The following is a 14,068-nucleotide window of genomic DNA, read 5'->3' as shown; positions in this document are numbered from 1 at the left end:
TAGTATCTTAATTGCGTGGATTTATGCTCATGATATCAGTCACAAGATTGTCAGTTCCGGACTCGATTATTTACAGACCGCCGTCATATAGCTGGAACACTGCAGAGTACGGCTTTAAACAACAAACAATACACAAAAAGCATACACACCTGGGCCCTGTTGCTGTCGCAGCGCTACGACTGTCGTAAGTCTATGTTGCAGTTATGGGAGTTACGATCACCGAAAGCGGTAGAATAGGTCTTCAGCAACCCATGCTTGCCGTAAAAGGTGACTAGCGGGATCGGGTGGTCAGGCTCGCTGACTTGGTTGATACATGTCATCGATCCCAATTGCGTGGATCGATGCTCATGATGTCAATCACTGGATTGTCTGGTCCAGACTCGATTATTAACAGACCGCCGTCATATAGCTGGAATATTGCTGAGTGCGGCGTTAAATAACAAACCGAAAGCGCTTCGTTCGCTTTGTGGACATGGGTCCAGTATTCGGTTCCACGAGCTGATTCCCCTGACATTGAGCTGTGTTCTGGTCAGAATGGTGCGGGGGCACGGGGGGCACGGGGGGCACGGGTGGCCCAGTCGTCTAAGGCGGCGCGATTCGCTGTGCAGAGTTGCGTCCCTTGGGCACGCCAGAAACCTATGATTGTGGGTTCGAATCCCGGTTCGCCCCGATTATGTTTCTAGGTTTGTCAGCACCATACCCGTGCTCGTGGGTTTCAACGAAGTGGTAAACGTCTGAGACCTGCATCACTTCGAGCTTTCCTCCCACATTAAGCTGACACGCCGCGATATAACTGGAATACTGTTAAAAGCGGCGTTAAACCCAACTCACTCACTCACTCAGAATGGTGCAGCCACAGTTGTGTGAAGCTGATGTAAAATACCTACAACATGCCAGTGAGACATGGGTGCCTCAACTGCCGATGTTCATTGCACTGATAACATTACAGTTGAGGGGACACAAAATACAATCATACATGCGCCGTGACGGGACATGAAGATTGAGGCACGCATATTTTTATCTGTCACGGAACTGTGATCCAGTGATTGGGGGTGTCATTAAACAAGAAGAAAAGGTATAACGAACGCGGTTATAACGAACTCAAAGGGACCACCAGCTTTAGTTCGTAATAACCATAGTTCGTAATAAGCATATATACAGCATGTATACAACAAATGGCCGGTTACATCGGTGAGTTCGTATCGGTAAGCTTGTTCGTAATAAACGTGGTTCACTGTAAAGTAATAATGAAAACGTGGTAATAGTTTCACAGGTTTATTACTAACAGTAGCAATACATGACAATAAACAGGATAAAAAGACAATCAATGATCACTGATTAAATAAATCAGAGCTTAGCTAAGCAACTGTATTACAGTTATAAATTGAGAGTAGCTAAAACAATTTGACAAGATATTCTTAATCACTTGTAACACAGTCAACTGGTGGTGTCTCGGTAAAGCAAACCATGCTGTAATCTGAAAGGTGAGTGTTTTTACGCCGCTTTTAGCAATACTCCAGCAATATCACGGCTGGGGACACTTTGTTCCCATGTCGGGAATCGAACCCGGGTCTTCGGCGTGACGAGCGAACGCCTTAACCACTAGGCTACCCGACCGCCCTTAAATAATCTGAAAGGTATTCACACAAGTAAGAAAGCCTGTTAGGTGTGCCAAGTCTTCTAATTCGGTACTGGTGAGGCCACAGGCCTACTGTACACAAAACACTACATTCGTATGAGTAGTGGAGTTTTGTTTTGAAGTGAGATTTTTTTCTGTTCATCATTGTATAGTAGATAAACATAGATCAGTGTGCACTAGTAAAATCTGCGACATCATGTAGCTAACAAATCTATAAACTTAAAGACGTTGGGTTGGACAAAGTATTATTGGTGTAAACATTGTTATATCCGTTGATTATTCACGGACTGGATTGGTAAACAAGTCATGCGACTTATATCAATAACACATACACTCAAAAATGGAAATACAGTCAAGGTAGCAGTATCTTGTAGTTAATACCAGTTGCTATGATGAAGGTGCGGCGGGTGTCAGTAGTGATCTGTAGAAACTGTTTAGTGATCAATTTTAAATCTTTTTGTCTGTTTAATATAATCATGAACAGATGCCAAAATGGTTTGGTTAACGTTTGTGGTTTCTAGGGAATTGCCATAAAGTACAAATTTGAGGTTATATCCCATTGTATTGACGTATGAGTTGCATCGTAGTTATATTCTTTAACATCCTTTTTTCTAAGTATAGAAAAAACTAGACATACGAGAAGGGGTAGTGGGACTCTCGTTAATCCATTCATACGCGCCCCTAATCAGACGACGTAAGATCAAGAAAACAAATTGAAGACATGACGAAATGTTTGCCTCTAAACATAACCTCAGGACGGACAAAATTAGTTCTATATTATTGAAGAAAACTGTATATTGTATCAGCGATGCATTGTGTTTATTGTTCAATATGTCACATATATAGTACACTTATATTTCCATCAGTGCGGAAAAATGCAAATGTTATGCCATCATTTAAGAAAAGTGATCACACTATCGTTTCAAATTAGTGTTATATGGCAGTGTATTTTATTGTTAAGCAATGATTATAACTCTATTGAATTGTTTCTGTTGAGTTTCAGCAGCAGGTCATTGCATTGTCTATATTTGGACATTGATTAATTGCCAGGAATGTGGTACTATTTAATGTAAGCAGTGGTGAGGAAGTTATTATGTTTAGATGCTCGAATTATCTGAAAACGTCTGGAATAGCATGGGTGGATGGCAAGCGTTATAGAAACATGTGGTATATTCTATGATGTTCAAGTGACACTAGACTGATCTGTAACTGTGTAGAAAGTGCTGGAAGCTAGTTTGACTGTATAAGTGGAGCGGTCACGTCCCTGTCACACCTCACATTTCATCTCACATTACGTTAAGACCAGCTTTTGTCTTTTGTTTGTTTCCTTGTTGTTTAACGCCGCACTCAGCAATATTCCACCTATATGACGATCTGTAAATAATCGAGTCTTGACCAGACAATCCAGTGATTAACATCATGAGCATCGATCCACGCAATTGGAATCGATGACATGCATCAACGAAGTCAGCGAGCCTGACCACCCGATCCCGTTAGTCGCCTCTTACGACAAGCATAGTCGCCTTTTACGGCAATCATGGGTTGCTGAAGACCTATTCTAACCCAGATCTTCACTTGTCTTTTGTAATACAATTGTTGATAGTATACCGTTTGTTGGTTTCACACTAAATTCTTTTACGTACTGACTTTTTGGTTAACAATTTGGGAATAGACACATAACATTATAAACCGACATCACTCATTAGCTGTTTGGGGTAAAGAGTTGTGTTCAAACATTTTATATTATTACCTTTATGAGAACATTGTATAATAAGAACCAAGCTAGTTTCAAGCTGGTCACTTAACTGTCGATCAACTAATAGCATTTTATCATCAAATTTGGACAGTGTTAGATAACAAAGCAAACTATTGTATTGTTTACGCCATTGATCGTGTGTGGCACAGCGTGATTGTGTATAAATTAGAGAGGATTGGTATTAAAGGCCAATTGTTCACATGACCTTCTAATGGTGCAACAGGGGTCCGTGTTTGGTCCTTTCTCTTTATTGTAAGTGACATTGCTGATGAATTTGACTATATGACAAGACTTTTTATCTGATGATGCATCGTTTGGCATGTCATCCAATGATATCAGTGTATTGGAACATTCCTTATGCACAAATTTAGTAATCTTAAGTCAATGGGCGAAACTTCGGCTGACAGCTTACAATACCGAATTGTTCTATTCTCATAGACAACATTTATTTTTCAACAGAAAAGAGATCAGCTATGTACATAGTCAAAAGCACCTGGGTGTTATACTTGAAGCCAGTAGCAAATGATCTTGTCATATAGATAACATTATAAAACACCTTTCTCAATGAGAAAACGCAAGCATCTACATCGTAGAAATACTATTGATGTAAACCTTCTCTTATACGACAATGTGTATCTCTCTCTCTCTCTCTCTCTCTCTCTCTCTCTCTCTCTCTCTCTCTCACTCTCTCTCTCTCTCTCTCTCTCTCTCTTCCTTACTCTCTCTTCTGCAGTGTTGGATGTATTGAATTTTGAAATTGCGAAATTTTAAATACCAGGGAGAGGGGCATCTAAAGGATTTTGTCCCCGAATCCCTTCTCTTCTTGTGAATAAATATTTTATAATCATCGAAAGGAAAGCGTATGAATAAAGAACCTAACGTTTCCTCACTGGCTCCATGACAGCTGAGAAATAATGTTCAGAAGGGCTCTTGATACACACACCAGAAATACTCCCCCTTTCCTCCAAAGTGCTCTTGAACACATCTCCTATGTGTATGAGATGAGACAAGGTGTACGTCCTCCTTGGTATGCTGAGTCTGATAAAGTGCTGTTGCTGGGGATTCTCCCGTTCGTTGGTATCATCGACTTTCAAGACATCATGGAGATGTTTACATCGTATGCCACCTTCTACATACAGGGCACAGTGCAGGGCCCAAGCTGGATACTGCTCTGTGGGAATGTGGGGTAAACATTTGGCAGCGTTGATGTAGATGGCACTTCCTACTGGCTCAACTAATGGGACGCCGGCCTTCTTCAAGATGTCACCAAACGTGGACAAGCTTTCAATTCTGTACTTTAGATACCTGTCATCCGTTCCTTCCCAGAGACCTCTAGCTACAGCTTCCATATCCCGGCTAGATAACCCACCGTGGTTCGAATTTCCCTCAATGTAGATCATTCGTCTTTTGAATTTTCCGTATATATCAGAGAGTCGAGTGGCGAAAAAGCCACCAATGTTACACAATCCATCCTTTTTAGCAGACATGTACATTCCATCAAAGTAGGAGAACATTTCCAGAGCTATATCTCTTGCGGGAACATCTTGATACATCTTGCTTCGTGTTTTGATGAAATATGCATTTTCTGCAAAACGACATCCATCCATAAACAGAGGGATATCATGCATCTTGCAGATTTCAGAAACATGTTTGATGTTTGCCATGGATACTGGCTGTCCTGCTTGATTGTTGCTGGTTAGGGTCAAGATGACAATAGCCTTGCCTGCATCCACCTCTCTGAGCTCTTCCTGTAACCGTGCACAGTCAAGATCTCCATTGAAGTTTCCACCTACAACTTGTTTGCAAGGAACATCTACCACTATCGCTCCACTGAGTTCAGCATTTGTACGCCCTGTGATATACATTGTGTTACTGAATACAGTGAGACCTGGCCTAGCTAGAACTGAGAAGAGAATATGTTCTGCTGCTCTGCCTTGGTGAACGGGAAGAATGTATGGAAATCCAGTTAAACGTTTGATGCTATCAACAAAAGTGTCAAAGCTCTCGGGATTGATGCAACCTTCGCTTGTATCCACCATGGCAGCCCACTGGTGTTGGCTCATTGAAGCCATGCCGGAATCACTCCAAAGGTCAAAAGTTACATACTTGTCTTTGATCTGGAACGGATTGTAGCCGCTTTCATGTAGAATTTTCAAGCGTTCTTCTCTGGTTGGGTTTGGCAATGGTTCCACCATCTTAATGCGGAAGGGCTCCATGAATGACCTTCTGGAAAGTGAAAAGTTTTATTTTGTTTGAATTGAATTACATGAGGAACAATTGAGTGAGTGAGTTAAAATTTAAAGTTACATCGGCAATATTACTGCCATATCGTGACTATCAAGGTTAAACATAATAAATTCATTTTGACTAATAAAAACTGGCTACAGACGGCCAGTAAAAGAACTAGCATTATCACAGAAAAATATTTAAAAACAAGTATGAAGTCATAAAAAAGAAACCACTATGCATAACAAAACATGATAAAAACGAGATGGAGATCGCCAGCAACAAAAGTTAGGCCATCATACTTGGGCCGTGGAGATCTAGACTTTCGACAATTCTACTTCCTGCACGGTTCCCCAGCAGAATTTTCACCACCGCTGCCGATTATAGTCCATCTTAACTATTAATTAAAACTAACAAAACAATCTACGATTATAAAATGGGATAGCCCTGGGGGGACATTAATTTTACAGTATTTTAACCCCTTTCAAGAATACAGCCACTCACAATCTCAGTTGCAACTATCATCTAACAATTTTAAAATGTTTAGATTTTGTATAAAACATATCAATCCAAATATTTCGGACAATTCAATTTTCTAAAAATCCAATAATTAAATGAGAACTAATACTATTAAACAGATCCTTGAGAGATGATGATTTGAAATATTTATCCCTTGTGATGGCAAAATCAATTCAGTCAAGCAGGATTCTCTCATCACTAGGGATACAAAATCCTCGCCTTTCAATAAATATTTTTGTGTGTATATCTGCTTTGGCCAATACGACATTGTGTCATGACCTCTTCAAATCTGGACTGACAACCCAAGTAACCAACGATTCCAACATGGCCAGATAGCTTACAAAAGACGATGTCGTATTGGCCAGTAGCAAGATCGTTATGTAATTCTATAATTCCACATAAAAGTGGATGTTCATAGGAAATGGTCTGAATGGCCTGAAGTCAGGAAAGGAAATCGTAAAAGAGTATGAACAGTTTATGTTTAGACTGGGGATTTATTAATTTAAGAGCTGTTAAAATTGCGGTTGATTATGCTGTAAAAATTGAAATATGGTTTGGCAATATCGATGACAATGGCACTGGCAATTGCGTCACCATCTTTGGATCCATCTGTAAATATAGATTTTGTAAGTGTTATATGTGTTCCGCAACTGATTATATTCTTGTTGGTTGATAAGTTGGTTTGTTTCTGATGTCGTCAGTTTAGTTAGGGACAGGTCAACAGGGTGTACCAACTGCCATGGGGGAGAGAACAAAAGCCGAGTTGGAGCTATATTTTGAAGAATGGCAGCAGAAATGGCAGGTTTGATTCTTATTCCAAGTGGTGGAATAATGGACGACTTTTTTTTATAGAACATGTCCTTGAGAAGAGGATTAAGAACGCAGTTATATGAAGGAATAGATGGATTGGAATAGAGTTTTGTGAGATATTGTTATGAGAGTTTTATTTGACGTTGTTTTTTTATGGCTAATCAGTCTCCGTATACTGACTATTGATGTTCTGGAGGCTCCAAGGCAAAACCTCAGGCCTTGATGATGAATATTATCTGATACTTTAATTACTTTTTTAGGCTCCACCATATATGGTGGAACCAATATCAAATTTAGGGGAAATAAGTGCAGTTTGAATTTGAAACGACTTTCAGAAGGCCAAGGGCCTTTAGGCTTTTATTTTTCAAATGTTCTATGTGTGGTAAAAAGGTTAAATGATGATTAAACATAATACGAAAGAAATTGGCCTCTTTTACAATTATAAACGGAGTGCTGTCTCAAACTAACTCTGGGTCATCATGAGGTTTGTATTTCCTACACAAGTGTATACAATTTGTTTTGGATTTATAAAATTTACAACAATTTTCTAACGACCATTTATTTATCTTATTTAAACACAGTTGGAATAGTCTTTCGATAATATGCATGTTTTGCGATGAAATGATATGTTAGAATCATCCACAAAAAGTAATCCATCAATTGAATTGTTTAAAATTTTGAAAGACTATTTATTTTAATACTGAACGACATATACAAAAAGAAACAATGCTGCCCTGTAAGGACACCCTGATCCTGATTATGATGATCAGACAGGGTTGAACCCACACGAACTTGAAATTACCTCTCTAATAAAAAAAATGGATATGAATTGAGGCAAACGGCCTCTCAATCCACAGTCATGCAAATCTTTTAAAATACCACGTTTCCCAGCAGTGTCATATGTTTTGTTTCTGAATCGAAAAAGATTAATAACTTCATTTTAAAAAATAGACTCTAGCCGCAGTAAATGGTCAACAGTACTTCGATTTTTCCGAAATCCACATTGAATATTTGTTGGTTGGTAGATTGGTTGGTTGGTTGGTTTGTTCTTTAATGCCGCACTCAGCAATATCCCAGCTATATGACGGCGGTCTGTAAAAAATCGAGTCTGGACCCGATAGTCCAGTGATTAATATCACGAGCATCGATCCACCCAATTGGGATCGATGACATGCTGAAGGGTTACCAAACATATAAGATCGAGCAATAAACACCAATTTATTGAGAGGCTTCATTCTTTCGATATGAAAATATGGGCAATAAGCCTACGTAAATAAAGTTACATTTTGTGGATATGGTATATGATATGGCCAATGAACTCATCCTGCCTGCAGCGTCAAACCCTGAGGGATCTGAAGAACTCTAACAAGAAGCCTTATTTTAAGAAAGGAAAACTTCTGATTGTCGATTCCGAGCCAGTGCCTCCGAGAAGTACATCCATGGATGAAGTAAGCAACTCAAAGAAGTAGTCCCCTAGTTCATAGAACGTACACAGCAAAAAAAGTGTAGGTTTCCGTCTTCCGGAAACCTTCCGGATACCTACCCATTTTGGATCCGGCCCGGATACCTTCCGGAAACCTTCCAAAAAAAATGTCAAAATTTGGGGGGTGCATTTTGTTCACTTAAGTGTGAAACACATAAAAAAAATAACTTGAAAATACCAAGCAATTTGAAGGTTGCTGAAGGCATCTGGAAGGTTTCCGGAAGGTTTCCGGATGCAAATTTTCTTCATGACTTGCTTCTGGTAAAAAATGTTAGCCTGTGCATTACAGGTAGCTGTTGTAATAGTCTGGGTTACTTTAATGGTAAATATCCTTCTAAAACATTTTTGGAGAAGACAATTGTTCAATTTCATATATTGTCCTTTTCAGATGTTAATGCTATTTAATGAACAAACATCAGTTCTCGTATAATGATATCCTTAAATTTCATGTCCAGACTTCCAGTTTGTACTGAGAAAAAGAAAAAGTCATTGACAATGTGCTCACTTGGGCCTTTAGTCCTAGTGAGATGATAATACCGGGGTAAGACTATTTGTAACGGTACATGTACTTGTTATATCCAAAATACTAACTTCATTGAAATTTGCCTAACCCTAGTTTTATGGTACTACAGTAAGCTCTTCCTCAGTTTCTGTGAATTCTTTTATTAAAAGGGATTGAGAGTTAATTTGACACTGGAGTTGTAACCACTGCACATATATGTGTATTCAAATAATATAACAACTATGTGCTTAATACTTCACAAATATCTCCAGAAATAGGCATTTTAGTTATAATTGCAGAAATACTTTATGAATGACCCCTTCACTATTGCCTTGATCTTACACTTCAACCCTTCAAGAGTTATCACTTTTGACTGTGAATTTGACCTTCAATATCAGTGATAAATATTTCAAAAACATTTCAAAGAGCTATCCAGCACATAAACCAAATATGCAGTCCTTAGGTAGAATTCAACATATCATTGACCAAAATATGGAAGTAATGTAACCAGTATATGTATAAGAGATACTAAGACTTCTGCGGAAAAGGCAATTTAGGGGAAAATGTAGTATATATAGATCACACACGACCTTTTTCCAACTTCGACCCCTGTCCAAAGGAAGAGTTAGACCACAAACAAACTTTTTGTCTGGTTGTGACTTTGACCTTTGACATAACAGATCAATGTGTCAGCAGACGTTTTCAGAGCAAAGGAAACATGTGTTGTTTATCTTGAGATGCCCAAGCAATGCATGGTTTCATAAGATAAGTGTGGCTATTAAACTGAGGCAAAATCATGAAACATCCCCATTTACACAGCTGGCGAATGAAACATAAGCAACAATCAAATTATCAATTTCTTTTATTCATATGCCTATAGTATATAGCACATTGAACAGTGTTCACATGATGGTTCCTGATGCAGTATGCAATTTCATCCTATTCTTCAATACTCATGACAGAGTGTGATAACTGTTCGCTTGACAGTACCTACGGATTATGTTCACCAGTTCAGAGAACTTACTTTCCCTCAATCCTCCTTTTCTTTCTATATTGCCATTGATGAACAGGAACCAGGATGAGGGGATACCAGTTGGACTCTATCTCTGCTGCATTGTGTTAGTAGAATTGTGAACTTTCCATTTGGTGTTTGGGTCCACATTTAAAGACAATAAGTCCCATTTATCATTCCTTTCAAGTGTTTACCATATGGCTCAAGACAAGAATTTCCTGAATGTCCTGGAAGAATTCCACTCCAGCTTGGCATTGGTTGGTCTTCTCACATTAGCCAGACCAGCCTTTGTGTGTCCCAGTACCATTTGGCATACAACTTCTCGGTCGGCCTCCATTGAAATAACAGGACCCTCGTCATCGCTGTCTGCAAATCACCTCTGATATCTGAAGGGGTGCAGCCTCTGTTTAGGACTCCCTTGTCTCGTCCTTCCAGACTGTCAACCTGGAATACTCATCCAGGGATCTCAAGCAGGACTTCAGTTTCTGCAGCATTATGTAAAAAGATTTTAGCAATCAAACAATTGTTGCCACATGTACTTACAGATAGAAGGCAGCAAAATCACTTAAGTTGTCATATGTGAGTCTTGTTATATGCTAAACATTTAAGATAATCACATCTCAAATCTCAACCAGACAAACCAGTGACTAATGTTATGAACTCGGTCCAGACATCCAATGATAACTATTATGGACAATATCCCACATCACTGTGGTATGATTACATGCAATCAATGAGCCTACTCAACCACAACCTTATCTATTAATTAGGTTTGGAATGCTGGGAATCTTTTTAAGAGATGTCATTTAGTGATTGTTTCAACTCATCAACATGGAAAAATATATATTTACAATCCTTGTCATATAGCCAAACTATTGCTGGATGCAGTGTTAAATAAATGAGTTGGCTTTAACACTGCTTTGAACAGTATTCCAGATATATCACCGCATGTTAGCTTGATGTGGGAAGAAAGCCCTAAGTGATGCAGGTCATTGATGAATCCCACGAGCATGTGTATAATGCTGACAAACCTAGCAACATAATCGGGGAGAACCAGGATTTGAACCCATGACTATAGGTTTCTGCTAAGCCCAAGAGATGCAACTCTGCACAGAAAATTGTAGTGCCTTAGATAATAGGACATCCGTGCCCACAGCGATAAGGAACAAACTGAAGACATATTTGCAAAAAAACCATATGAACCAAACAGAATTTCAAAATATTTACCACTCACTGTTGCTCTTCTATGGTCTTTCTTTGCATTGATGCTGCACAGATGACTGTCTCTTTTATTCATCCGGACATTCTACAAACATAAGTAGCATTCACATCACAGAAAAATGTCCAAACTGTACATGTTGTACATTTGATTCAAATGAAAAGACCCCGGTTGTGATTCCGACTTAGAACTACCCTAATCATAATAATTCATGTCAAACATTCAGAGATGACATTTATCCCCATATTTAACAAATGTCAAAACAATATTTTGACAACAAAGTCAGGGTCATTCAACACATACATTACATAGGAAATAACTTGTTCGAGGTGAATGTCATTCCATGAATTATTGCCAAATTTTCTTGAAATGCAGATTAATGCAATGCAGTATTTACTTTTATTTCTAGGCTATTTGTTTGGCTTTTCCATGGCACTGTTTTGACAGAGATCTAACCTTGATCATGTTGATATGACACTTTGTTCAGAAATGATATAAATAAGAGAATACTTTATTATTCCCGAGAAAATTTGGGTTACATTGTAAAAGCACGGAGAAACAAGCATAAGATTCATGATTTAAGTTAAATACACTCGACCCGTGAAGATTCCGGGGTAGAATAGGTCTTCAGCAACCCATGCTTGCCGTAAAAGGCCATTATGCTTGTCGTAAAAGGCGACTAACGGGATCGGGTGGTCAGGCTCGCTGACTTGGTTGATGCATGTCATGGGATCTCAATTCCGTGGCTCGATGCTCATGATATCAATCACTGGGTTGTCTGGTCCAGACTCGATTATTTACAGACCGCCGTCATATAGCTGGAATATTGCTGAGTGTGGCGTTAAACAACAAACCAACCTAAATACACTCATACATACACACACAAACACTAGGGTTAGAAATTGGCACTAGTCATTTTGACATTTTAAAGGTTTTGCTATATGCTATCATGTTAGGACTAGTGGACTGAAAGTGTTAGTTCCTACCGCTGCAAACACTAATCAACTAATGAATTGGGTGGTCAGACTAGGTTGTCATCATACTCTGAGGGCATGGATCTTTGCTGATAATAACAATCACTAGATTGCCTGGTCCATGTTCAATTATTTACAGGCTGCCATCACAGAGCTGGACTATTGTGAGTGTGATGTTTCACATTGCATTGAAATATACCATGATGAATACATGTAGTTTGTATTTATCACAAACAAAAATACTCACTCAATACTTGGTATCCTCCCTGAGGATGTCTGTGAACCTCCCCACAAACCCTGAACATGCTGAAACAGAAAACAACTAACTTGTCTTTATCCTTTCAATGTTTCAGTGTGAATTTGTTAAAGGTTGATAAGCTGTCATTATTCATTGTGATCCATATCTCACTTTCAGGCGGTTCAGGTGGCAACACATGATTGGAATTGAATGCCACATTTTGTTTGACATGCACTTTGCCAGATTTGTACCCTTGGTAACTAACCCTCATCATCAAATCCCAGCGTTATGAGAATAAGGACACGACCCTTAAAAGTCCTGCACCTGTAGCTCTTATGCAAGCCCAAATAGAAATACCATGTCACAACAAACACTTGATCATAATAATAACAAAGGGTTTCCGAAAACAACAAAACTAAAAGGCCCTTGACGTTTACAGTAGTAACATGGAGATCAGGAAAATATCTGCCCAAATATCTAAATCAATCCATTCCATAAGATCTCTGTATAGAAATCATGGAACATTATGTCTCGAAGCCCTGCTACGTACCTGGCATCTGCAAGCTGCTCTTCCTTCCTTCGGCTGCCAATCGAGTTTTCGAAATACTTGACGTCCTCGTTGTGGATGGCTCAGGTGGATTTCGACCGGGATTTCCGTGTTAGAGGTGATTGAGAACAATGTATTGATACACGAGGTAAGCATATCGCAATCAAGCATCACGGTGTACATCGATTACACGAGGTTTAAGTGTTTGTTTACATTTGTGTTCCAAAATGGCGCCCTCGGTCATACAGGGAATTATGGGTAGACTTGCTTGTCCCGGAATAACACGAGTTGGTCACAAATGACGAGCGGTCATTTCTGCAGCAGTTACGGAAAGAGTCGAGGTTGGCCGATTACAGGTCATGCAGGCAATATTGGGAGCCGCGGGGATTTCGACAGTGTGTATTAGGAAGTAGATATATGTGGTGTATGGATAGACTAAAATCTAGTCTCTGAAATGAACATATCGTACATAAAAAAACAGTTGTTCAGTTATCTTAATAAAAATATAATAAAAAGGAGCCCAGTGACTCTCTTCATTTTCAGAGACTAAACAAATCTGCAGAGCTATAATTTCTTGGAATTTTATGACACGTGTAAATGATCCTATCACCCATCACTGGCGTGCCATTGAAAGTGTGTGTGACAGGAAATTTTATTGCCCCCACCACCTCTCCCCAAACACACAACCCTCCCAGTGGAAGCAGGGGGGTCAGTTTAGAGGGCAGTAAGTATCAAATGTCCAGGAATCTATTTTGAGAGCAAGCTTGGGTACAAGCTTAGGGGCAGCATTTAGTGTGATTCCCATGGCTAAACAACTTGACCTCATCCATCCCTTATGTCATCGACAGTCAATTTCTCTATGGTAGATACCAGACTGTCATCATTCGTCAGTGTTGCCTTCTGTGCGACATTATTCAGCTACACAGTATGAGTCCTAATGACACACATTTCTCAGTTTGTTTCTTCATAAGTGCGATCAAGAGTGACACAACAATGACGGTAGCATGGCTTGCATTTTCAACTGCCTTGTATAAATAGGGAGAAAGTTCAAATGTCAACGATTTTCCTCTCCCGGTTGGAGAGCTAAACAACACATCTTTACCATTTAAATACCTTCAATGACTGTCTTTTGATTTGGACGTA

General features: G+C 39.2%; 1 protein-coding gene and 1 long non-coding RNA gene across 3 annotated transcripts; both read right to left on the bottom strand.

Moving 5' to 3' along the window:
• Positions 1-4,270: 4,270 nt before the first annotated feature.
• On the bottom strand, positions 4,271-5,590 carry LOC124121574 (tryptophanase-like). The gene has a single exon (XM_046484587.2). It carries the CDS (start codon positions 5,588-5,590, stop codon positions 4,271-4,273), a length of 1,320 nt encoding a protein of 439 aa, XP_046340543.2.
• Positions 5,591-9,844: 4,254 nt separating this feature from the next.
• On the bottom strand, positions 9,845-13,257 carry LOC125378192. Of its 2 annotated transcripts, none has more exons than XR_007220059.1 (4): positions 12,929-13,257; positions 12,388-12,446; positions 11,175-11,253; positions 9,845-10,432 (listed from the first exon to the last, which is right to left on the bottom strand). It is a non-coding gene; the product is annotated as an uncharacterized LOC125378192 (long non-coding RNA). The 2 variants fall into 2 exon arrangements; XR_007220058.1 differs by having other exon boundaries at positions 9,847-10,432; positions 11,182-11,253; positions 12,929-13,252.
• Between the last annotated feature and the right edge of the window lie 811 nt (positions 13,258-14,068).

This window comes from Haliotis rufescens, unplaced genomic scaffold (assembly GCF_023055435.1).
Source record: "Haliotis rufescens isolate VD_foot unplaced genomic scaffold, xgHalRufe1.0.p SCAF_116, whole genome shotgun sequence".
In the NCBI taxonomy this organism is placed as follows: domain Eukaryota; kingdom Metazoa; phylum Mollusca; class Gastropoda; order Lepetellida; family Haliotidae; genus Haliotis; species Haliotis rufescens.
This window is presented reverse-complemented; position numbering and strand designations above follow the sequence as displayed.